Below are 25,320 nucleotides of genomic sequence, written 5' to 3'. Positions count from 1 at the left end.
TCTAATCAGGCATGGAAAGAGAAATCAGTGGAGACAATACAAAAGAAACTTCACAAATGAAAGCCATTACATTAGAAAATAGAACCATAGAAGATCGGTTGTACAGAGAAACACGTTGAAAAGGGAGCAAATGATGCAGATGGTGATGGTAAGACAATACCCGAGGATGTTAATTGTAATGTCCCACCACCAATGTTGGAGAGATGCATTAATTCTTTTCCAATCCTACTCTTCCACTCATCATAAAATTTTACATTTGACCAGGGTGGTGATAAGAGTTGAGAGCACGGTGCTGGAAAAGCACAGCAGGTCGGTCAGCATCCGATGAGCAGGAGAATAAGTCAGGAAGATGTGTTGGGTATGCTAGAGGTTATGAAGGTGAACAAATCCCCAGGACCGGATGGGATCTATCCCAGGTTGCTGAGGAAAGCGAGAGAGGAAATGGCTGGGGCCCTGACAGATATCTTTGTGACATCCTTAAATACAGGTGAGGTGCTGGAGGGTTGGAAGGTTGCTCATGTTGTCTACCTGTACAAGGAGGGTAGTAGGGATATTCCGGGTAACTACAGACCAGTGAGCCTGACGTCGGTAGTAGGGAAGTTGCTGGAGAGGGTACTGAGAGATAGGATCTATTTATATTTAGAAAAGAATAAGCTTATCAGTGATAGGCAACATGGTTTTGTGCGGGGGAGATCGTGCCTTACCAATTTAATAGAGTTCTTCGAGGAAGTGACCAAGTTGATAGATGAATGAAGGGCTGTTGATGTCATATACATGGACTTTAGTAAGGCGTTTGATAAGGTTCCCCATTGTAGACTAATGGAGAAAGTGAAGTCACATGGTGTACAGGGTGTTCTAGCTAGGTGGATAAAGAACTGGTTGAGCGACAGGATACAGAGAGTAGTAGTTGAAGGGAGTTTCTCGAAATGGAGAAAGGTGACCAGTGGTGTTCCACAGGGGCCAGTGTTGGGGCCACTGTTGTTTGTGATATACATAAGTGATCTGGAGGAGGGCACTGTTGGTATGATCTGCAAGTTTGCAGATGACACAAAGATTGAGGGAGTAGCAGAAAGCATCAGGGACTGTCAGAGAATACAGGAGGATATAGATAGACTGGAGAGTTGGGCGGAAAAGTGGCAGATGGCTTTCAATGCAGAAAAATGTGAGGTGATGTATTTAGGAAAGTCTAATTCTAGAGCAAATTATACAATGAATAGAAGAGCCTTGGGAAAAGTTGATGGGCAGAGAGACCTGGGAGTACAGGTCCATTGTACCCTGAAGGTTGCTACACAGGTGGAGAGAGTGGTCAAGAAGGCATATAGTATGCTTGCCTTCATTGGACGGGGTATTGAGTATAAGAGCTGGCAAGTCATGTTAAAATTGTACAAGACATTGGTTCGGCCGCATTTAGAATACTGTGTACTGTTCTGGGCACCACATTACCAAAAGGATGTGGACGCTTTGGAGAGGGTGTAGAGAAGGTTTCCGAGGATGTTGCCTGGTATGGAAGGTGCTAGCTATGAAGAGCGGTTGAGAAGGTTAGGTTTATTTTCACTAGAAAAAAGGAGATTGGGGGGGGGGTCTGACTGAGGTTTATAAAATCATGAAGGGTATAGACAGGGTGGACAGAGACAAGCTTTTTCCCAGGGTGAAGAATTCAATAACGAGAGGTCATGCTTTCAAGGTGAGAGGTGGAAAGTTTAAGGGGGAATACACGCGGAAAGTACTTCACACAGAGGGTGGTGGGCATTTGGAATGCGTTGCCCGCAGAGGTGGTAGAGGTAGGCACAGTAGATTCATTTAAGATGCGTTTGGACAGATGCATGTTTAGATGGGGAGCAGAGGGATACAGATGCTTAGGAATTGGGCAATAGGTTTAGACAGCACATTTGGATCGGCTCAGGCTTGGAGGGCTGAAGGGCCTGTTCCTGGGCTGTAAACTTTCTTTCAGGCAAAAAGCCTTTCATCAGGCCAAACCCTTGGCTCACAGCTTCGTTCCTGATGAAGGGCTTTTGCCTGAAATGTCGACTCTCCTGCTCCTCAGATGATGCCTGACCTGCTGTGCTTTTCCAGCACCACACTCTCAACTCTGATCTCCAGGCATCAGCAGTCCTCACTTACGCCAAGGGCAGTGATATGGCCAATTGTATAGGTTTTAGACTGTGTCTGGTGCAGTTATGGAAAAATTCAGCCAGGTTTCTTTCAGCAAATATGATTGATTAAAAATAAAAACAAATAAACAAACATGCAAAGATTATTAACAAAAGAAGTTTAGACTGTGTGAAGATATAAGAATTATATTTTAACATCACAAAATTTACACGACAAACGATAGTTAAGCATTCCACAGAACACAGCATGCAGCAAATGCAATAAAACAGATCCCACAGTTTTCACAACAATCCACACCTTCCTTTACTGGAGCTGCACTTCTCTGGATTCTTAGAAACTGCATTCCAGCCCTTACTCATTAACACAACACCAGCTTTTCACAAACAATGAGTTTCCTCAAGCCAGTTTGTCCCTGGATTTTTTTTGAGCTTCAATCTTGCTCAACTGCCTCACTCTGCTATAGTTAACAACTGTATTAATTAGGCATCAGCTTCCTTTAAACCTTTCACAGTAGTTAGGACCTCCTTGAGTTTCACCCAGCAGCCAGGACAGACACTCCTGCAGTACTATGATAATTATCTGACTCTGGTACATACAAACTTTCTTCCAGTTTCACTGCCATCTCCTTTGAACCCTTCAGTGACTGTCCTGAGTGAACTACTGAACTCCTTATCAAATGCCCTGCCATACTGTCAGACAGAGTTGAATGTAACTTATATTTTGGAAGATCAAATATAGCACAGTGTGAGCACACTTGCTCAAAGTCAGTAGTTTCAACAGGCAGCTTGCTAGTTTGCTAACAAAAAAGTCATTATGTTCAAAAATGTCTGAAAGTTCATCCTTTCCAGTTGCATAACCCATTGCCCCCACCCTCAAACTCTCTTCCTGTGACTTTGGGATTCTGTATTTGTGAAGGTTCCTCAACTGCTAGCTCATGCACCACAAAATGACGACAATTTAAAAAACAATTCTTCAGATAAACTTCATCAGCACTTTCTCACTGCAGGAAGAAAGAGGCAGAAATCCATTAGCGGATATCAATTGCAATGACATCTCAAGTTTAAAAAGCACATGTACCACAGTAAAGTATCCCAAAAGGTTTCAGAAAACATGTGAAACAAAGAGCATTGGCAGACGGGTGTTAAAGGTTCATAGGTATAGGTGTTTGAAGAAAATTCCAGAGTACGGGATGACAGCAACTGAGGGCATAGCCATCAGAAAGGGCTGATACACAAGGAGGGAAAGTCACTGGGGGAGAAAAAGAGAGAGAGATGAGAAAGAGAGGGAGAGAGAGAGAGAGAGAGAGAGAAAAAAAAGAAAGAAAGAGAGAGAGAGAAAAAAGGAAAGAAAGAAAGAGAGTGAGAGTGAGTGTTTGTGCGCGTGTGTTTTTGTGTTTAACAATAGGGAGGGTTAGGAGTTGCACGTAAAGAAGACTGACTTGCAGATGTCTTTAAACTTGGAAGGTAATTTCTTTTTGTTAGCAAACCAACCTGTTCAAATCACTGACATAATACTAAACATTGTGACAAATTTTAAATGATAGAGAATCATAGAATAGTTATGGCACAGCAGGTCCTGTTGTGTCCTTGCCAGCTGTAATAGCTAACCAGAGTGTTCAATTTCAATACCAGAGTTTCACGAAAAAAACTCAGGTCGGTCACATGTCTATTTTAAATACCTTACAGCAACATACTTTTATCATTTGAGTTTTCTAATATCTAATTTTCCCTTCTCCATTACAGCAGGCTGGTTAATGCAGGCCATGACAAGTGACATAGTGAGAATGCCACTGGACTAGAAATCATTGCTAAAATCCAGCTGGGTCACAAGGCATGTCTTTCAGGAAAGGAAATCTGCATTCCTGATCTGGTTTGGTCTACATGCGAATCCGGATCTACAGCCAAGTGATTAATCCGGTTTCCCAGAGTAATTAACTCAGTTCAAAGATAAGTAGGAATGGACAAATCCCAGGAAAGAATAAATGACAACAGAAAGGGTCCTCTGTCTTGACCCATCTTGGTTGACCACAAACCCCTTGCAGGCAAGGAGCTTGACTTAGATTTAGCAATTCTGTGCTGAGAGGCACTGCAGAGTGCTTTGAATATTTCCAAAATACAGAGAACCTCGTATGAACACTCACCCTCCCACTGTTGAAAAATGTGGTGCTGGAAAAACACAGCAGGCCAGGCAGCATCCAAAGAGCAGGAGATTCAACGTTTTGGGCATAAGCCCTTCTTCACCCTCCCAGTCCCCAATAATGTATCTGAAAGTGCTCGGTGTGGACTTAATGGGGTGAATGGCCTGTTTCCACTGTGTAAGGATTCTATGATTTCAAAAGGGAGGGAGCTGTTACCCTGAATGTGTACTGCGCAATGTTTCCTGATCCAACAAAGTGCAGCAATTTAATGCAAAAACAAATTCAGTAAAGAAGAGGTCAATGGTAATGTGGCATTCGTTGTCAAGGAGAACAGTTCAACTGCAAATGCATTCCAAAGTCCTGAGCTATCAATGTATTGAGCCATCCTATTTGAAGTGGGTATTTTTGTGTTGCTTTCACTACTCCCTGTATGTGTTGTAGTCAGTTTAACGCTTTGAGTGGTACACTACTGGTTCAAGTAGCCCACCCTCCTTCGATTTTCTTTGTGATTCTACATCAGCATATACCCTCCCCTTGACTATTAATCCAGTCCTCTTTGTAAACGTAATGAGGTGAGACACAAGAAAGACTGCATTCCTGAACTCCAGATAGATAATCGCTACTGCCTCACTCATACCAACCAGATTTGCAACTACTATTTCCAACCTTACCCAATCTGCAAGGTGCCTTCTGAAATTAAGAGCTCCATTTGAAAAACCACCTCATGCAGCCCTAATGACAGGTATTAATTTCCTACCACTTTTGTGCCCACATAAACACCTGACATTTTGTTGAATGACTGTAATTAATGACTGACTGCTGGACTGCTGCCAGGAGTCAGAAAGGGATTAAACTTTCTTTCGTTTCAACAATTGCGTTCACCTCATTTGCAATGGAGCTCATCATTTGGTACAAAGTCAGTACCCACAGAGAGCCGCCAATGAAACAGAGGATTGCTTTGGGGGTTTGGTATGATGACTCAGTGGTTAGCAACACTGCCTCACAGTGCCAGGGACCCATGTTTAATTCTAGCCTCGGCATAATTGTCTGTGAGGCATGTGTACATTCCCCCCATGTTTGCATAGGTTTTCCTCTAGTTTCTTCCCACAGTCCAAAGATGTGCGGGTTAGGTGGATTGGCCATGCTAAATTGCCCTTGGTGTCCAGGGATGTGCAGGCTACACGGATTAGCCATGGGAAATGCAGTGTTACAGGGATACAGCAGGTCTGGGTGAAATGCTTTTTGGAGGGTGTGTGTGGACTTGACGGACTGAATGACCTACTTCTGTACTGGAATTCTATGATTTCAGTACAGAAACTACAGGGTAGTTGAAAGAGCACATTGAATGGGTGTTAAATCTCAGGGAGAGGCAGACTGGGGGAAGGAGACAGGAAGACTGAGGAATGGGCATTGAGGAGCATGGAGAGAGATTGAGAGAATCTGTTTTAGGGTGTACGTTTGCTCGCTGAGCTGTAGGTTTGATATCCAGACGTTTCATCACCTGGCTAGGTATCTTCAGTGATGACCTCCAAGCAAAGCAAAGCTATTGCCTCCTGCTTTCTATTTATATGTTTGTCCTGGATGGGGTTCCTGGGGTTTGTGGTGATGTCATTTCCTGCTCTTTTTCTGATGGGTTGGTAGATGGTATCTAGATCTGTGTGTTTGTTTATGGTGTTGTGGTTGGAGTGCCAGGCCTCTAGGAATTCTCTGGCATGTCTTTGCTTAGCCTGTCCCAGGATAGATGTGTTGTCCCAGTCGAAATAGTGTTTTTTTTCATCCGTATGTAGGGCTACGATGGAGAAAGGGTCATGTCTTTTTGTGGCTAGTTGGTGTTCATGTATCTTGGTGGCTAACTTTCTTCCTGTTTGTCCTACGTAGTGTTTGTGGCAGTCCTTGCATGGAATTTTGTAGATGACGTTGGTTTTGTCCATGGATTATACTGAGTCTTTTAAGTTTGTTAGTTTTTGTTTGAGTGCTACTAGGATTCTAAGGGGCCTTAGTGGTCTGGCTGTCATTTCTGAGACTTCTTTGATGTATGGTGAGGTGGTTAGGGTTTTTGGCTGTGTTAGGTCTGCTTGTCATGGTTTGTTCCTGAGGAATCTGCGGTCTGTATTTTTTGAGTATCCATTCTTCTTGAATACGTTGTATAGGTGGTTCTCCTCTGTTTTCTGAAGTTCATCTGTGCTGCAGTGTGTGGTGGCTCGTTGGAATAGTGTTCTGATACAGCTTCGTTTATGTGTATTGGGATGGTTGCTGGTGTAGTTAAGTATTTGGTCAGTGTTTGTCGGTTTTCTGTATACGCAGGTTTGTAGTTCTCAGTTGTCCTTTCTTTCGACTGTGACGTCCAGGAATGCGAATTTGTTATTGGTTTCTTCCTCCTTGGTGAAATTTATGCCTCTGAGGGTGTTGTTGAGGATGTTAAATGTCTCTTCTATCTTGTTTCGTTTTGTGATGACAAAGGTGTCATCTACGTAGTGGACCCAGATTTTTGGTTTGATGGTTGTTTGTTCTAGTCTTTGCATTACCACTTCTGCTATGAATCCTGATAGTGGAGATCCCATGGGTATGCCGTTGGTTTGTTTGTAGACTATGTTGTTGAAGGTGAAGTGGGTGGTGAGGCACAGGTCCACTAGCTTCATGATGTTTTCGTTGGTAATGTGATTGATGGTGGTTGGGGTGTGTGTGATGGTCTCTTCTAAACTGTTTTCCTTTCCACCAGCCCCAAATACTCCTGATCACTTGCCCACAGGGCCCAGGGACTTCTCACAGCACTTACACAGGTGGGAAGCCATAAATAATAATTCTCAACCACAGGCTGCCTAAGTATTAGAAATGCAATACTATTTGCAAGAATTGCCTCATCTGATCTGATATCACATGACTCAACATTTAACATTCCAGGCAACACACGATAAAACCTCAAGAAATGCCTACAAACAGTTGGCAATCCCAGCCAGTAAAGGTAAAGTCAGACTGGACCCGAGGGCTGCTCTCTCATTACGGAGAGATTGCTGGTGGTAATTTAACCTGATGTGAGGGAAGAGGTGAAGAAAGGGAGTCCTTCATGGTAGACTCAGCCTGTGCTGGAATTAAACACACACCATTGGTCAAACTCTGCATTACAAACCAGCCATCCAGCCAATTTAGCTAACTGAGTCCCCCACCTGCCCCACATCTCCACCTTGCTCAAAAACATTCGATAAAGTGGCCAGATGTCATTTTGGAAGCTGACTCTGTTTAGACTTATTCCTGGAGATCACATGATCTCCAGTCCAGCTACCCAATCACCCAGCACTTCCCATTTCAATTCCAATATTTTTGCAGCTGAAATGTCCAAAGGAAATTTTTTAACAAAGCTCTTTTCAAATTCCCCAGTGCTGTTTTTTTCCCGCAGCAATGTCCAGATTTTGATGCAATCCTGGATGGTTTGTAAATCAAGATAGGACCCTCCTGCTAAGCCCATGCCTACTCTTGCTAATACGCCTGGGTCAAAATGAACTCACACCAGCGCTCATCAAATTCTCAACAATCTTCTCACAACCAAGACACAATTTTTTTGGTGACGAGATCCTTTGGCTGCATCTTTTATTAAAAAAAAGGCGGGGACTGATGACATGACTCATTCCTCACTTTCTTTGAATGTTACTGATTCCATGGACCTTCCACCAAAACTTGTGGTTGTACATTTTATATGTTGTAGAGACTTTTTAAATTTAAGCTGTTCTTTAAAAATTAACAGCTTATACTTTCACATCACCGATAGTCGAAAAAACCGTCCCAAAGTGCACAGAGCATATTTGGGCAGATTATAAACATTTAGTGCGAGATTTGATTTTACAACCAATTTTAAAGAAGAAAAGCAAGGTCAGGGGGTAGAGGGGTTTAAAGATGCAATTCCTAGTGGCCTAATTAACTGAAGGCACAAACATTGAACAAGTGTATAACTAAAATTATGTGGGTTCAAGAATGTAGTATTTGTTCTGAGCAACTGTAGTCTTTTCAATCATTCTTTGTATTTATCAGTATTTTTGCCCAACCTCTGCTTGAATGTATAGCTTTCCCTGACCTTCTCCTTTATACACATCCTGAAATTTCTCACAAACTTTCTCGTATTCAAAAACTTATTCTTTTGCCATAAACAAGTTTTATTTTCCTTTTTGATCCTCCATCGCTTTGAGGTCAGATGCAGTGTGTAAAATACCTCCTGAAAACATTCCCATTTTTCTCTACATCTCTTGCTTTTAAATGGTGCCCACACAGCAGTTTAGATTTGCTCCCGAAACCAATTTCTTGAACATCCTTCATGATGGAAGTTGGTGCAACTTTTATCAGTTGATCTCGTTTAGAGTCATAGAGATGTACAGCACGAAAACAGATGCTTTGGTCCAACTCATCCATGCCGACCAGATATCCCAACCCAATCTAGTCCCACCTGCCAGCACCCGGCCCATATCCCTCCAAAACCTTATTTATATACCTATCCAGATGCCTTTTAAATGCTGCAATTGTACCAGCCTCCACCACACCCTCTGGCAGCTCATTCCATACACGTACCACTCTCTGCATGAAAAAGTTGCCCCTAAGGTCTCTTTTATATCTTTCCCCTCTCACCCTAAACCTATGCCCTCTAGTTCTGGACTCCCCCACCCCAGAGAAAAGACTTTATCTATTTACCCTATCCATGCCCCTCATGATTTTATAAACCTCTATAAAGGTCACCCCTCAGCCCCTGACACTCCAGGGGAAACAACCTCAGTCTATTCAACCTCTCCCGAGAGCTCAAATCCTCCAAACCTGGTAACATCCTTGTAAATCTTTCCTGAACCCTTTCACAACAACTTTCCGATAGGAAGGAGACCAGAACTGCACACAATATTCCAACAGTGGCCTAACCAATGTCCTGTACAGCCGCAACATGACCTTCCAACTCCTGTACTCAATACTCTGACCAATAAAGGAAAGCATACAAATGCTTTCTTCACTATCCTTTTAACTGTGACTCCACTTTCAAGGAGCTACGAACCTGCACTCCAAGGTCTCTTTGTTCAGCAACACTCCCTCGGACCTCACCATTAATTGTATAAGTCCTGCTCAGTTTTGCTTTCCCAAAATTTAGCATCTCACATTTATCTAAATTAAATTCCATCTGCCACTTCTCAGCCCATTGGCCCATCTGATCAAGATCCTGTTGTAATCTGAGGTAACCTTCTTCGCTGTCCACTACACCTCCAATTTTGGTGTCATCTGCAAACTTATTAACTATCCCTCTTAGGCTCACATCCAAATCATTGATATAAATGTTGAAAAGTAGTGGACCAAGTACCGATCCTTGTGGCACTCCACTGGTCGCAGACCTCCAGTCTGAAAATCAACCCTCCATCACTACCCTCTGTCTTCTACCTTTGAGCCAGTTCTGTATCCAAGTGGCTAGTTCTCCCTGTATTCCATGAGATCTAACCTTGCTAATCAGTGTCCCATGGGGAACCTTGTCAAACTCCTTACTGAAGTCCATATAGATCACATGTACTGCTCTGCCCTGATCAATCTTCTTTGTTACTTCTTCAAAAACCTCAATCAAGTTTGTGTGATATGATTTCCCATGCACAAAGCCATGTTGACCCTCCCTAGTCAGTCCTTGCATGTACATGTACATCCTCTCCCTCAGGATTCCCTCCAGCAACTTGCCCACCTCCAATGCCAGGCTCACTGGTCTACAGTTCCCTGGCTTGTCCTTACCACCCTTCTTAAACAGTCACACCACACTAGCCAACCTCCAGTCTGCCGGTACCTCACCTGTAACTATCGATGATACAAATATTTCAGCAAGGGGCCCAGCAATCACTTCCCTAGCTTCCCACAGAGTTCTAGGGTACACATGATCAGGTGCTGGGGATTTCTCAATTGTCATGCATTTTAAGACATCCAGTACTTCCTCCTCTGTAATATGGACATTTTTCAAGATGTCACCGTCTTTTTCCCTACATTCTATATCATCCATGTCCTTTTCCACAGTAAATACGGATGCCAAATACTAGTGTAGTAGCTGCCCCATCCCCTGTGGCTCCACACAAAGGCCACCTTACTGATCTTTGAGGGGGCGTATTCTCTCCCTAGTTACCCTTTTGTACTTAACTTTATTTACCAAAGCTATCCCATGTCGCCTTTTTGCCCTCCTGATTTCCCTCATAAGTATACTCCAACTGTCTTTATACTCTTCTAAGAATTCACTCGATCTATCCTGTCTATACCTGACATGTGCTTCCTTCTTTTTTTAAAAATCACAACACCAGGTTGTAGTCCAACAGGTTTAATTGGAAGCACTCGCTTTCAGAGCGCTGGTCCTTCATCAGCCACCTGATGAATGAGCTGCGCTCCAAAAGCTAGTGCTTCCAAATAAACCTGTTGGACTACAACCTGGTGTTGTGAGATTTTTAACTTTGTACACCCAGTCCAACACCGGCATCTCCAAATCATGACTCCTCCTTTTCCTTAACCAAACCCTCAATTTCTTTAGTCATCCAGCATTCCCCATACCTACCAGCCTTTCCTTTCAGCCTAACAGGAATATACTGTCTCTGGACTCTCATTATCTTATTTCTGAAGGCTTCCCGTTTTCCAGCCATCCCCTTACTTGTGAACATCTGCCCCCAATCAGCTTTCGAAAGTTCTTGCCTCAAACTGTCAAAATTTGCCTTTTTCTAATTTAGAACTTCAGCTTTTAGATCTGGCCTATCCTTTTCCATCACTATTTTAAATCCAATAGAATTATGGTCACTGGCCCCAGAGTGCTCCCCCACTGACACCTCAATCATTTGCCCTCCCTTATTTCCCAAGAGTAGGTCAAGTTTTGCACCTTCTCTAGTAGGTACATCCACCTATTGAATCAAACAATTTTCTTGTACAAACTTAATAAATTTCTCTCCATCGAAGCACGAAACATGGCAATCTCAGTTGAGGTTTGGAAAGTTAAAATCCCCAACCATAACCACCCGACTATTCTTACAGATAACTGAAAGCTCCTTATAAATGTGTTTCTCAATTTCCCTCTATTAGAGGATCTGTAATACAATCCCAAAAAGGTGACCATCCCTTTCGTATTTTCAAGTTCCACCTAAATAACTTTCCTGGATGTATTTAGATTAGATTCCTTAGAGTGTGGAAACAGGCCGCTCAGCCTAACAAGTCCACACCGACCCTCCGAAGAGTAACCCACCCAGACTCATTTCCCTACATTTACTCCTGACTAATGCACTGAACACTGTGGGCAATTTAACTTGGCCAATTCACCTGACCTGCACATCTTTGGACTCTGGGAGGAAACCGGAGCACCCGGAGGAAACCCATGCAAACACGGGGAGAATGTGCAAACTCCACACAGGCAGTCGCCCCAGGCCAGAATCAAACCCCGGTCCCTGGCACTGTGAGGTAGCAGTGCTAACTACTGAGCTACCGTGCCACCCAAGTTTCAGGGAATATACTCCTCAGTACAGCTGCAATGCTATCCCTTATCAAAAACGCCACTCCCCCTCCTCTCTTGCCTCCCTTTCTGTACCTCCTATAGCATTTGTATCCTGGAACATTAACCTGCCAGTCCTGTCCATCCCTGAGCCATATTTCTGTAATTGCTATGATATCCCAGTCCCATGTTCCTAACCATGCCCTGAGTTCACCTGCTTCCCCTATTAGGCCTCTTGCATTGAAATAAATGCAGTTTATCAGTCCTGCTTGTTCTCTGCTTTCTCCCTGCCTGCCCTGACTGTTTGACTCGCTTCTGTTCTCAACCGTACCAGTCTCAGATTGATCTGGGTCTCACCCTCCCACCTTATTAGTTTAAATCCTCCCGAGCAGCTCTCACAAATCTCCCTGCCAGTATATTAGTCCCCTTCCAATTTAGGTTCAATCTGTCCTTGTACAGGTCACTTCTACCCCAAAAGAGCTTCCAATTACTCAAAAATGTGAATCCTTCTCCCATACACTAGCTCCTCAGCCATGCATTCATCTGCTCTATCCTCCTATTCCTGCCCTCACTAGCTCATAGCACCTGAATATTACTATTCTCGAGGATCTCCTTTTTAAATTCCCGCCTACCTCTGTAATCTCCCTTCAGAATCTGACCTTTTCCCTTCCTATGTCGTTGGTCCCTGCTGGCCCCCCTCCGTCTTGAGAACATTCTGCACCCTCTCTGAGATATCCTTGATCCTGGCACCAAGGAAGCAATACACCATTCTGATTTTTCACTGTTGGCCACAGAAACGTCTGTCTGTACCTCGGACTAGACAGTCCCCTAACACAATCGATCTCTTGGAACCCAACATACCCCTCATTGCATTAGAGCTAGTCTCAATACCAGAGACTTGGCTCTTCATGCTAAGTTCCCCTGAGAATCCATCACTCCTACATTTTCCAATATAGCATACTTGTTTGAAATGGGGATAGCCACAGAAGGTTCCTGTACTACCTGCCTATCTCTCTTACTTTTGCTGGAGTTAAGCCATCTATGTGACCATATCTGTGACTTTTCTCCCTTCCAAAACTGCCATCCATCACACCCCCTTGCTCTTGTAACTTCCTCATTGCCTCTAACTGTTGCTCCAACCACTCCATTCGATCTGATAGGATTTGCAACCAATGGCATTTGTTGCAGACATATTCTTGAATAACACATAAACTCTCTTGAAACTCCCACATCCGACAAAAGGAGCAAATCACTCAAAGGGCCATTTTTACCTCTTCCAATCTGCAGACCAGAAAATAGCACCATCTTATTCCTCTACAAAACACTGATCCAGTCTAACTCAATACTTAAGACTTATATTTTATTATCTCAATAAAACATGTAATCAAAGAAGAACCAACTCTATTCACTACTGCAGACTTACAGCAAGGCCCCAAGGCCACACTTAAAACTATTCACTTATCCGTCTGTGCTGTGACCTCTCCCAAACAGGTTCCTCCAAGATCAGTTTATGAATTTCACTGTTCGTTAATTTTCCCAGATACACTCCGATGATTGTACAATTACACACATAGCATAATCATCATATTATGCTGCATGCTGACCAGCAAAGTAAAGAAGGGTCAGCCAGAAAAACAAAATACAAGGTGGCTGTTGTGGTTCTGTGTCAGCTCTTTTGATTCGGAGTTAGAAGGTTGTGCATTCGAGTCCCACTCCAGGACTTGAGCACAAAGAAAAAAATCAAGGCTTGCCCCCAGTGCAGTACTGTACTGGGGGCAAGCTACAATTGTCAAAGCCATCACCTTTCAGATGTAATCAAACACTTTTTTTCAAGGGGAGCAGAGTCATTACCCCATTATCCTGACCAATATTTATCTCTCAATGGACATCACAAAACACATCATTTAATCATTATCACATTGCTATTTATGGGAACTTGCTGTGTGCAACCTGGCTTTGTGTTCCCATGACAGTAACTTCCCTTCAAAAAGACTTAATTAGCCATGCAGAGTTTTGTGATGTTTGGTGGTCAAAGATTTCATATTGAAATAAGTCCATAGAACTGGCGTCCAGTCACCCAGTCACCCTTTATTTACATGCGCATTGTACTTGACACTGGCCCAGCTTCCTCACAGCCAGCTCTCAGAGTGAACAGAACCTCTGACACTCCTCTTCTTATTTGTCAGCCAGATTAACAGCCCCAGCCAGGGAACTCATATTCTTTGTGTTCCACCTGGCTGACCTCATTATAATTACTTCACATACAAATGCAAGACTTTAATTCCAGTAGCCAAAAGGTGAACAATAATGGTGAATAATTTGGAGACTCAGTTCCAGTGACCAGCCTGTTGGAATTTTCACAATTAAAGAATAAAGCCTCCCCCTCAAACCCTAGATTGCACAGAAAATAAACTCAAGTGGCGGGGAGTTACCATCTGACACTTAGGCCTAATACTGTTCACAAATAGTTGCTAATTAAAGAAATATTTTACTGAGCTGCACCAGCAAAATAACAACTGAGAAATTCTGCACAGTTCAAGTTCAGAAGCTACCCTTTTCCTAAACTTTCAGCCCCAAGATAATTTTGTCTGTAAGAACTTCCTCTACATTGTTTCAGTTTGAATACTCTCCCTGCAATAACTATTTCACAGCCATTCTAAAATACTGTTCAGGATGCACAGGAAGTGATGGGAGGAAAAAGAAGAAGCAACCATCCGCTGACAGTGTCCAACGGTTTCAGCTGCAAGCTTTTTAACATAAAAGAAAAGACAGACAAATGCGAAAGGGCAACCAAATGTCAATCATGTCCTTTACCTGTGAATAGGCTGCAGAGGTCAAGCAGTGGTCCATATTTTTTGAACCCTGGTACGCCATGGGAATAGCATCAGGCATATCAACACAAAGTACAGTTTTGAGCAGTAAACATTTCACATTGTGAAGTCCATCACAACACTATAAAAGGAGGCTATAATTATCATAACTGACTGTGGCGTCATTTCCTGGCTCGATTTCAGATCAGGACATCAACTGCAAAACGGAACCTTTTGGCTGTTAAGAAGCAAAAAAAAAGGCAACATCGAAGCTCAAAGCTTCCTGAGTCAATCACATTAGTGTGTGATCGGCGACAAAAAAAGGAACAGAACACTTTCGGACTAATTTGATGGCTTCTGAATTCGACATGCATCACTGTACAACTGCCTCATTTGATATATCGACATATGCAAGAAATGTATTTATAAATCAAGAATAAAACAAGCTGGAATAATTCAAACAGGTCAGGCAGCATCTGTGTTCGGAAACAGAGGTCAAGTTATAGCTTTCTGCTCTTTTAGATTTCCAATATCCATACTACCTGGGTTTTGTATACACATTTATTAATACCCAATCAGAAAATTAAAAGGAACCTGCAAGTTATGAGAACATTGTGTTTACAAAGATTTAACAGCAGAATCACATCCGCTCATTGTTACTGACACTCGATACCACTTTCACACCTTTTCAACAGTTAGATGGTGTGCACAGCAAAACCAGAAACTGCCAGAAAGAGCAAAGTGGCTGATTAGTCACTTTACTGATAAATGTTCCTTCAAAAAAAATTTGTCAAACATATTATCTCTTTCATAAAACCATTTTGACTTTGTCTAATCATACAACATGCAGTTAAGATTTTCTGATGACTGATGTTAAGCTAACTGGTGTGTTTATGTTTTGTCTCTTCCTCCCTTCCTCAATTGTGGTGTCACATTTGTTTCAGCCCGACACTATCTGCATACACCATTAACAAGTCTCACTGTGCAGCAATTTTTGACAACTGCCGCTCAGTCTTGAGCTTGCTGGTGCTTCAACTTTGTCCTGGAGTTTCTAGCAACTGATCTCCAGGACACTACTATGAGCATCTTAGGAGGAAAATCATAGGGTTCAAATTTAAAAGAAAATCTTTCATTTTCAATTTCCTGCACTGGGGGCAAAACTTTTTCCCTCAGAGGGTTTAAAGGCTGTTTTGCAATCTAATTAGACAGCCAAGACGCTGCTCAGTTGCAAATATTTGGAGAGGGCAAGGCACTACAAAAATGGTGATGTCAGGTGGCCAATGGCAGGAACGTGGGAGTGGAGGTGAGAGATCATGTGATAAAACTCCAGGAATGGTCCATTCAGGATTGACAGCCCTACCTGAGAAATCAGATGGGCACATCTGACACCCCCCAGTACCCTTGGGCATTGGTAAACCACACCTGGAATACTGTACCCTATGTTGAATCACTGATTATGTCAGAGCAATTCAAACAAGATTCACTCTACTCATTCCTTCGATGAAGAGATGGTGATGAAAGGTTTAATAGTTTGAGCCTATATGCTTTGGAGTTTAGAAGATGGTAATCTTACCAAAAGATCCAAAAATCCTGAGGAGACTCAATAGGGTTGACTATTTTTCTTGTGAGTAAACAAGAACTTCACAGAACAGTATTAAAAGATGGAAGTGAAGAGAATTCTGTTCCCGCACAGGGTGTGTGGGAATCTCTTCCCCAGGAAGCAGTGGAAGTTGAGTGAGATCGTTTATTGATCAACAAGGAAGCCAAGGATTAAAGAAGACAGACAAAAAAGTGGCGTTCAGGCCACAATCAGGTCAGCCATGAACTAAACAAATGGTTAGAGTACACTTAAAACCCTAATGGCCTACTCCTGTTTCTAGGAGAAAGTGAGGACTGCTGATGGTGGAGATCAGAGCTGAAAATGTGTTGCTGGAAAAGCGCAGCAGGTCATTCCTGAAGAAGGGCTTATGCCCGAAATGTCGATTCTCCTGTTCCTTGGATGCTGCCTGACCTGCTGCGCTTTTCCACCAACACATTTTCTACTCCTGTTTCTAAGTCCTCCAAGACCAGCTTGATTGAATTTTCACACTGCCCATTAAATGGAGCTCAGTACCACCATCCTAATCATGTGGGCAAATGTTTAAATAGGTGAACAAGATTTTGACACTGGGTCTGGATCTGTTATTACCATTTCATGTAAAAAGAGGAGTATGTGCTCACAGTTACGGGCTATAGCAGAGCTTCTTGCAGGGATGTTTGGAGGGTATTTCCAAACATCTTTTGAAATTGTTTTTGGATGGAGTGGGGGGGGTAAGAGGTTGTTTGGAAAGGGACTTTCAAAGTACTTGCTTTGTGCTAGATGGCTGCCACATTTCTCTACATTACAATAGTGACCACACTTTGAAAAGTTCTTAGTGTTTTCAGCACAGGAAGTGGCCATTTGACTGGTCAGAACAATTATAGCTCTCTAGAAAGATCAATTTGTCTTGTGCCATTCCCAACTTTACTGCATGCCTCTGCACATTGTTTTAGGTCTCACCAGTCCTGCAACGCTCTTCTGCAGAAGTCTCAACTTAACCTGCCTCCTCCACACTCTCAGACAGTGCATTCCAGATCCTAGCCACAAACTGCATCAAAAAACATTGTGCCTCATGTTGCCATTTTGTGAATCACCTTAAATCAAGTGCCCTATCAGTCTCTATTCTTCCATCAATAGGAACAGTTTCTCTCCACTGACTTCACGATCTGGAATATCTCTGTCAAATCTCCTCTCAACCTTCTTCTCTTCAAGGAAGACAATCCCAACTTCACTAATCTATCTATTTAACTAAAATTCCTCATCACTGGAGTTATTCTCTGAAATATTTTCCCTGAATTTTGGTTTCAAATGCTTCACCACTAAGGATTACAGTTGCTGGGATTACCTTTGTTCAAAAATGTTCACAATCTCCTGCAAATACTCCTATAAAAAGGAGGATTTGAGAATTACGCCTATTGCTTCCACATCCCCATTTTCATATCTCTTAGTATCTAGCCAACCTCATAACACAATCACATACATGCACACTGAACATAACTTGGAATCAGAGTAGGAGGGAAAGTAATACATTCTAATATCAAACTACTTTATCTGTCTTTTGTGATTCTATGTGCATCTTGGCATTCCTGTCAGGCACCTCTTGGCTCCCACAATCCTGTCAAGTTAACTTAAACCATTTCCAACAGCACAAGGAAATTGATCCAGGTGCAACTTGGATCAGGCCTGAACATATCACATTTCCAAGAAATGGTTCAATGTCCCAGGAATCTACAATTTTCCTCCTGCACCATTTCTCCACATTGGCGGAGTTAAAGTTCAAGTTATAGAGTCAGACATGTACAGCATGGACAGAGACCGTTCAGTCTAACTTGTCCATGCCAACCAGATATACTACATTAACGTAGTCCCATTTGCCAACATTTGGCCCTTATCCCTCTAAATCTTGCCTATTCATATACCCATTCAGATGCATTTTAAATGTTGTAATTGTACCAGCTTCTACCACTTCCCCTGGTGGCTCATTTCATACACGCACACCCTCGCCATGAAAACCTTGCTCCTTAGGTCCCTTTTAAATCTTTCACTTCACCTAAAACCTATGCCGTATAGGTTTGGACTCCACTACCATGGGAAAAAAAGACCTTGGCTATTCACGTTACCTATGCCCCTCATGATTTTATAAACCTCTATAGGGTCACCCCTCAGCCTCTGATGCTCCAGGGAAAATAGCCCCAGCCTATTTAGCTTCTCCCTCGAGCTCAAACCTTCAAACCCTGCAAATTCTTTGTAAATCTTTTCTGAACCCTCTCAAGTTTTACAACATCATTCCAATAGCAGGGAAACCAACATTAAATGCAGTATTTTAAAAATAGCCTACTCATCTGTGATGTTTTCTGCTTGCTATATTCATTTAAATACGATACTGACAATAATGCAGAGATTGCTACTTTTGTGATCCTGCTTGCGAGTTTCCCACTTAGTTCCCTATATTCTGACTACAGCAGAAAATAATTTTCTCCCCATTCACAGCATTGGTACTGATATGGATCATAACCATTGGATGTTCACCCTCTGAGTGCTCTGCAGTCATTCAATAACAACCTTAAACCTGGTATAATGAAGCCAACATACCATCCTGATTCAGAGTTGCAGCCTCAGACGCACTAAAACTGAATACTGGTGCAAAAGTGAGACACACTCCGGAACTGTTAATATACATGTCTCTTCCTTTTGGACTGCTTAGTGATCACCCATTCCTTTCATCCTACATACCATTAAGATGCAAGATGACCACATGAATTAAGTTACTGTCCAAAGTTCTTAAGCTCACGAGTGCACCACAGTACCATTAGCTGTTGCTCAAGCTCCAAAACACATGGGTCAAGCTGCTACAATTGATGACAATATCTGCATATGTGGAAGGTCATGGGAAGTTTCTTGAAGTTGCTAAATGGAACAAACTGCACACTCTCCATGAGTGTGAGCTGTATTGTTATTCTTCTATATATTAGATAATAAAAACTAATGACATAAATTCAATGAATCAGAGAATGGAATTAAATGATTTCATATGTTAATTAATAAAACTGAAACTACAAGACTTAGTAATAGTGCTCATGAAACCGTTAGAGATGATTGGGAAAAATGTACTGAGTTCATGACCATCCTTTAAGGAAGGAAGTCTACATGTGATTCCAGACCCACAGCAATGGCCTTACAAGTCATTTAGTGTCAGAGAGTCATAGAAATGTATAGCATGGAAACAGACCCTTCGGTCCAACTCGTTCCATGCTGACCAGATATCCCAACCCAATCTAGTTCCACCTGCCAGCACCCAGCCCATATCCCTCCAAACCCTTCCTATTCATACACCCATCCAGATGCCTTTTAAATGTTGCAATTATACCAGCCTCCACTACTTCCTCTGGCAGCTCATTCCACACACACATACACACACTACCCTCTGTGCGAAAAAGTTGCCCCTTAGATCCCTTTTATATATCTTTCCCCTCTCACCTTAAACCTATGCCCTCTAGTTCTGGACTCCCCCACACCAGGGAAAAGACTGTTGTTTCTATAAAACTGCTACAAAACATTCAAAAATAAATAAATTGGATGGGCTGTTTGCCATTCACCTTGGCATTGGAAATGACATAATAGGGTCAGCAGGGCTGGGTTTGCCAAAGTCTTTAATTAATATCCGGGGGCTAACAGCAAAGCTGCCCCACAAACCGTTCAAGAAACGGCCTGAGATAGTCACACTCACCAAAAGGAACGTTACAGACAATGCCACAGATAACACAAACAGTGTATCTGGATATGCCCCATTCCACCAGCATGGCAGATCTACCCATAGTGGCAGTACAGTGGTAGACACTTGGAAGGGATTGGCACTGCGAGTTCTCGAAACTCTAGACCCCATGTAGTCTCATGATGCCATGTCAAACACGGGCAAAGAAACCCCTTCATGATTCTGGTCTAGTGATCCCCTTCCCACCCCAACCGCTGAATTAATAGTCCTCTGTTTTCAACACCATTTGAAAGAAACACTGAAGGTGGTAATGACACAAAATGTACTCTGGATAGGGACTTCACTGTTCACTATGGGCACCATTGCTGGCTGAGTCCCTGAATGCAATATAGAATCACAGAATCCCTACAGTGTGGAAGTTGGCCATTCAGCCCATGAAGTCAGCACCGAACTGTAAAGAGCATCCCACCATGATGGTGGCCTTGACCAAGGAGAAGGTGCTAGAAAAACTGAAGGGTCTGAAAGTGGATAAATTACCTGGACCAGATGGGCTACACCCCAGAGTTTTGAAGGAGATAGCTGAAGAGACAGTGAAGGCTTCAGTAGTGATCTTCCAGGTATCACTGGAGTCAGGGAGGGTCCTACAGGACTGAAAAATTGCTAATGTAAACCCCCTGTTTAAGAAGGGAGCAAGGCAAAAGATAGGAATTTATAGGCCAGTTGCCTGACCTCAGTTTTTACTAAGAATTTGAAGTCAATTGTGAAGGAAGAGATTTCTGAATATTTGGAAGTGTATGGTAAAATAGGGCTGAGTCAGCATGGTTTCATCAAAGAACAAAGACAATTTACAGCCCAGGCCTTCCAAGCCTGAGCCGATCCAAATCTACTGTCTAAACCTTTCGGTCAATTCCTAAGCATCTGTATCCCTCTACTCCCCACCTACTCATGCATTTATCCAGACTCATCTTAAATGAATCTACCGGGCCTGCCTCTACCACCTCTGGTGGCAACTCATTCCAAACGCCACCACCCTCTGTGTGAAGTACTTGCCGCGTGGATCCCCCTTAAATTTTCCACCTTTCACCTTGAAAGTGTGACCTCTTGTTATTGAATCCTTCAACCTGGGGAAAAAAGCTTGTCTCTACCCACCCTGTCTATACCCATGATTTTATAAACCTCAATCAAGTCTCCCTCAATCTCCTTTTTTCTAATGAAAATAAAGCTAACATACTCAACCTTTCTTCATAGCTAGCACCTTCCATACCAGGCAACATAAAGGGGAGGTCATGCCTATCAACTCTATTAGAATTCTTTGAGATGGTAACCAGCAGGTTAGACCAAGCAGAGCCAATGGATGTTATCTATCTGGACTTCCAGAAGGCCTTTGATAAGGTGCCACACAGCAGGCTGCTAAATAAGATAAAGGCCTGTGGTGTTAGAGGCAAGGTACTAACATAGACAGAAGATTGGCTATCTGGCAGAAGGTAGAGATGGGAGGCTGGTGACTAGTGGTGTTCCACAAAGTGTTGGGACAACAATTTTTCACTTTATACATTAATGATCTCGATGAAGGAACTGAGGGCATTCTGACTAAGTTTGCAGATGATACAAATAAAGGCAGAGGGGCAGGTAGTATTGAGGTGGTGGGGAGGCTGCAAAAATATTTAGACAGGTCAGGAGAGTGGGCAAAGAAGTGGCAGATGGAGTACAACATGGGAAAGTGTGAGGTCACGCACTTTGGTTAGAAGAATTGAGGCATGGACTATTTTCTAATTGGGGAGAAAATTCAGAAATCTGAAGCACAAAGGGATTTGAGAGTCCTAGTCCAGGTTTCTGTTATTGTAAACTTGCAGGTTGAGTCAGTAGTTAGTAAGGCAAATACAGTTAGATTAGATTTCCTACTGCATAGTAGCAGGCCCTTCGGTCCAACAAGTCCACACTGGCCCTCTGAAGAGTAACCCACCCAGACCCATTCCCCACATTTACCCCTGACTAATGCACCTAACACGATGGGCAACTTAGCATGGCCAATTCACCTGACCTGCACACTTTTGGATTGTGGGAGGAAATCAGAGCACCCGGAGGAAACCCACACAGACACGGGGAGAATTTGCAAATTCCACACAGACAGTCGCTCGAGGCTATAATCGAACCCGGGTCCCTGGCGCTGTAAGGCAGCAGTGCTAACTACTGAGCCACCGTGCTGCCCGTTGCCATTCATCTCAAGAAGACTAGAATATAATCAGAGATGTACTTCTGAGGCTTTATAAGGCTCTGCTCAGACCAGATTTAGAGCATTGTGAGCAACTTTGGGCCCCATATCTCAGGAAGGATGAGCTGGCTCTGGAGTGGGTCCAGAGGAGGTTCACGAGAATGATACCAGGAATGAAAGGCTTAACATTCAAGGAATGTTTGAGGACTCTGGGACCATACTTGGGAGTATAGAAGAATGAGGGGGGAATCTGATTGAAACTTACAGAATACTGAACAGCTTGGACAGTGTGGACATTAGGAAGATGTTTCTATTGGAAGGAGAGATGAGGACCCAAGGGGACAATCTTTGCGTAACAGAAGACCGTTTAGAATGGAGATAAGGAGAAACTCCAGCAGCCATAGAGTTCTGTGGAATTCATTGTCACAGAAGGCTGTGGAGATCAGGTCATTGAGTATATTTAAAACAGAGACTGGTAAGTTCCTGATTGCCAAGGGGATCAAAGGCTATGGGGTGAAAGCAGGAAAATGGGCTTGAAAAATCTATCAGCAGACTTGATGGGTCAAATACACTAATTGCTTCTCCTATGTCTTATGGTCTAACAGTATTGGTAAGTGTGACCACTGCACAGAAACTGAGGATATCCCCTAGCATGCTGCGAGACGCTACCATCATGCCAACCTAAATAGATATCAAAAAGGTCTAGCAATTCAAAACTGGACATTCCTAAGGTGCCTTGGACTATGAAAAGCAGCCAAATCTGACCACATTCTGTTACCTCATGGTCCCTTCGCTACCATTACCAATAAGCCAGGAGTCTAAGTCTGGTTCAAGAGAGTGTGCTGGAGGGTATGCCAGGAACATCGCTAGTTATATCTAAAAAGAGATGATGAAAACCTGGTGAAGCTCCACTGGACCACTTGCATATCAAATAGTGAAAGCTGCATGAGATAGATCTAAACAGTGCAATCAGATCAAAGCTATGCAGTTTGTGAATGCTGGTGGGCAATGAAATAAATTGAAGGAAGCAGCTCAATGCACAATGTTCAGTACAATTCATAACTCTTGGATACTGAAGTAGTCTCTGCCAATACGCAATAAGATCTAGACAATGTTCAGGCTTGAACCTATAAGCAATAAGTAACATTTTTGCCACAAAACTTCCAAGGACTGACCATCTTCAACAAGACAGGGTCTAACCATTGACCATCAGTGGCATTATCACCAAATCCCCAAGTAGTAACATGCTTGGCATTGCCACCAACCAGAAACTGAATGGACTAGCCATTTAAGTATTGTGGCTACAACAGCAAGTCAGAGGCTAGGAATTCTGTAATAATGCGTACCTCCCCATGGCTTGTCCAACATTCAGAGGCACAAGTCAGGAGCATATTGGAATACCTGGATAAGTGCACATCCAACAATATTCAAGAAGCTTGACACAATCTGGGATAAAGCAACTGCTTGATCAGCACCCCATCTACCACCTTCGACCCCCTCCACTACTGATAGAGTGGTAGCGGTGTGTACCGTCTACAAGATGTGCTTCAATAAAAGTCTGGAGTACTGGATTTTCAAATGCACTATTGGGAGAATCACAACATCACAATGAGGTTTCTGAGGAAGAACTACATTTATTTTCAGCATTGTTGCATTAGATTTCTCAGGAATATTTTTAAACCACAAACACATGGTTAATCAGTAAGGGTGAGAAAATTGGTTAAATAAGCAAGTAGAAAAACAAACTTATTGTTGGTGGCACAGTGGTTAGTACTGCAGTCTCACAGCACCAGAGACCTCAGGCGACTGTCTGTGTGAAGCTTGCACATTCTCCACATGTCTGCGCGGGTTTCCTCTGCGTGGTCTGGTTTCCTCCCACATTTCAAAGATGCGCAGCCGAGGCGAATTGGCCATGCTAAATTGCCCATTGTGTTCAGGGAAGTGCAGGCAAGTGGATTAGCCATGGGAAATGCAGACTCAAGGGACAGCGTGGTTGTGGTGGTGGGGGGGGGTGGATCTGGGTGAAATGCTCAATGATGGGTCGGCGTGGGACTTGATGGGCTGAATGGCCTGTTTCCACACTATAGGGATTGTTCGATTCAAAGATTGACTTTTTTTTCTAGCAATGGTAAAAACATAAGAACAAAATATTGGTAAACTCCTCAAACATGGAGAAGGGGTGCACCTAAAGTTCCCTATGCACTCAAGATTCACTTTGTTTAATGTATAAGCTTTGTAGCTGTCAGCTGTAATTCAGTGGATACCACGCCTACTTTTAACTGAGGAGGTTCTGAATTTAAATTCCACTATACATACATGAGTTCCAGACAGTTGCACCACAGCACCACTGAGGAAATACTGCACTGCTAAAGTGTCAGCTTTTAGATGGAGCATTAAACAGCTCCAATGGATGTAAAAGATCTTCAAAGAATAGTTAGAGGGCTTTCCTTATGTGCTGGCGAATGACAATTTCCTCTTGTGTGTCAGTCCAGAAATAGTGATACTGATTTATAATCATAGTCACACAGCATGGAAAAAGACTCTTCAATCCAACCAGTCCATGCCAACCATAATTCCAAACTAAACTAACCTCATCTGGCTGCGCTTGGCCAATATCCGTCCAAACATTTCTTATTCGTGCACTTATCTAAATGTCTTTTAAACATTGTTAACTGGACCTGCATACTCCATTTCCTCTGGTAGCTCATTCCAAACATAAACCACTGTGTGGAAAAGGTTGCCTTTAGGTCTTTTTAAAATCTTTCTCCTCTCACCATAAAAATAGGCCCCTTAGTCTTGAAATCACCCACCCTAGAGAAAAGACACCTTATCGACATCTGTCATGATTTTGTAAACATTTGTGAAGGTGCCCTCTCAAACTCCTGTGCTCATCCCAGCCTCTCTTTATATCTCAAACCTTCCGATCCAGGCAACATTCTGGTATGTCTCTTCTGAACCCCCTCCAGCTTGATACTATCTTTCCAGTAATAAGGGGAGGGGAACTTGTCACGGTACTCCAAAAGACGTCTCATCAACGTGCTGCACAGCCTCGACATAACATCCCAACTTCTAGACTCAAAGATCTGAGCAACAAAGGCAAGAGTGCTGAACACCACCCTGTCTATATGTGATGCAAACTTCAAAGAATTGTGCACCTGAACCTCTAGGTCTCTCTGTTCCACAACACTTCCCAAGGCCCTCCTTTTAATTGTACAAGTCATGCCTTGGTTTGTTTTACCAAAAAGCAATACCTCGCGTTTTAGCCAAATTTAACTCCATCTGCCACTCTTCAGCCCATTAAC

The 25,320-nt window shown here is 42.9% G+C and overlaps 1 protein-coding gene across 3 annotated transcripts in view; it reads right to left on the bottom strand.

Annotated features, from left to right (window-relative positions):
* Positions 1-25,320, bottom strand: part of LOC140465894 (rho GTPase-activating protein 15-like) — a 233,826-nt gene that overhangs the window by 84,096 nt on the left and 124,410 nt on the right. The window contains exon 1 of one of the 3 annotated variants that reach the window (XM_072561798.1): positions 14,520-14,619. The exons of the other annotated variants lie outside the window; for them this stretch is intronic. Coding sequence (XP_072417899.1) covers positions 14,520-14,597 — 78 coding nt within the window. The 5' untranslated portion in view covers positions 14,598-14,619. Of the gene's footprint in view, positions 1-14,519; positions 14,620-25,320 lie in introns of those variants that run through there. 3 annotated transcript variants of the gene reach the window in all.

The sequence above is a fragment of the Chiloscyllium punctatum genome, chromosome 42 (assembly GCF_047496795.1).
Source record: "Chiloscyllium punctatum isolate Juve2018m chromosome 42, sChiPun1.3, whole genome shotgun sequence".
Classification (NCBI taxonomy): Eukaryota; Metazoa; Chordata; class Chondrichthyes; order Orectolobiformes; family Hemiscylliidae; genus Chiloscyllium; species Chiloscyllium punctatum.
Note: the sequence above shows the minus strand (reverse complement) of the source record. Positions and strands in the feature narration are given on the sequence as shown.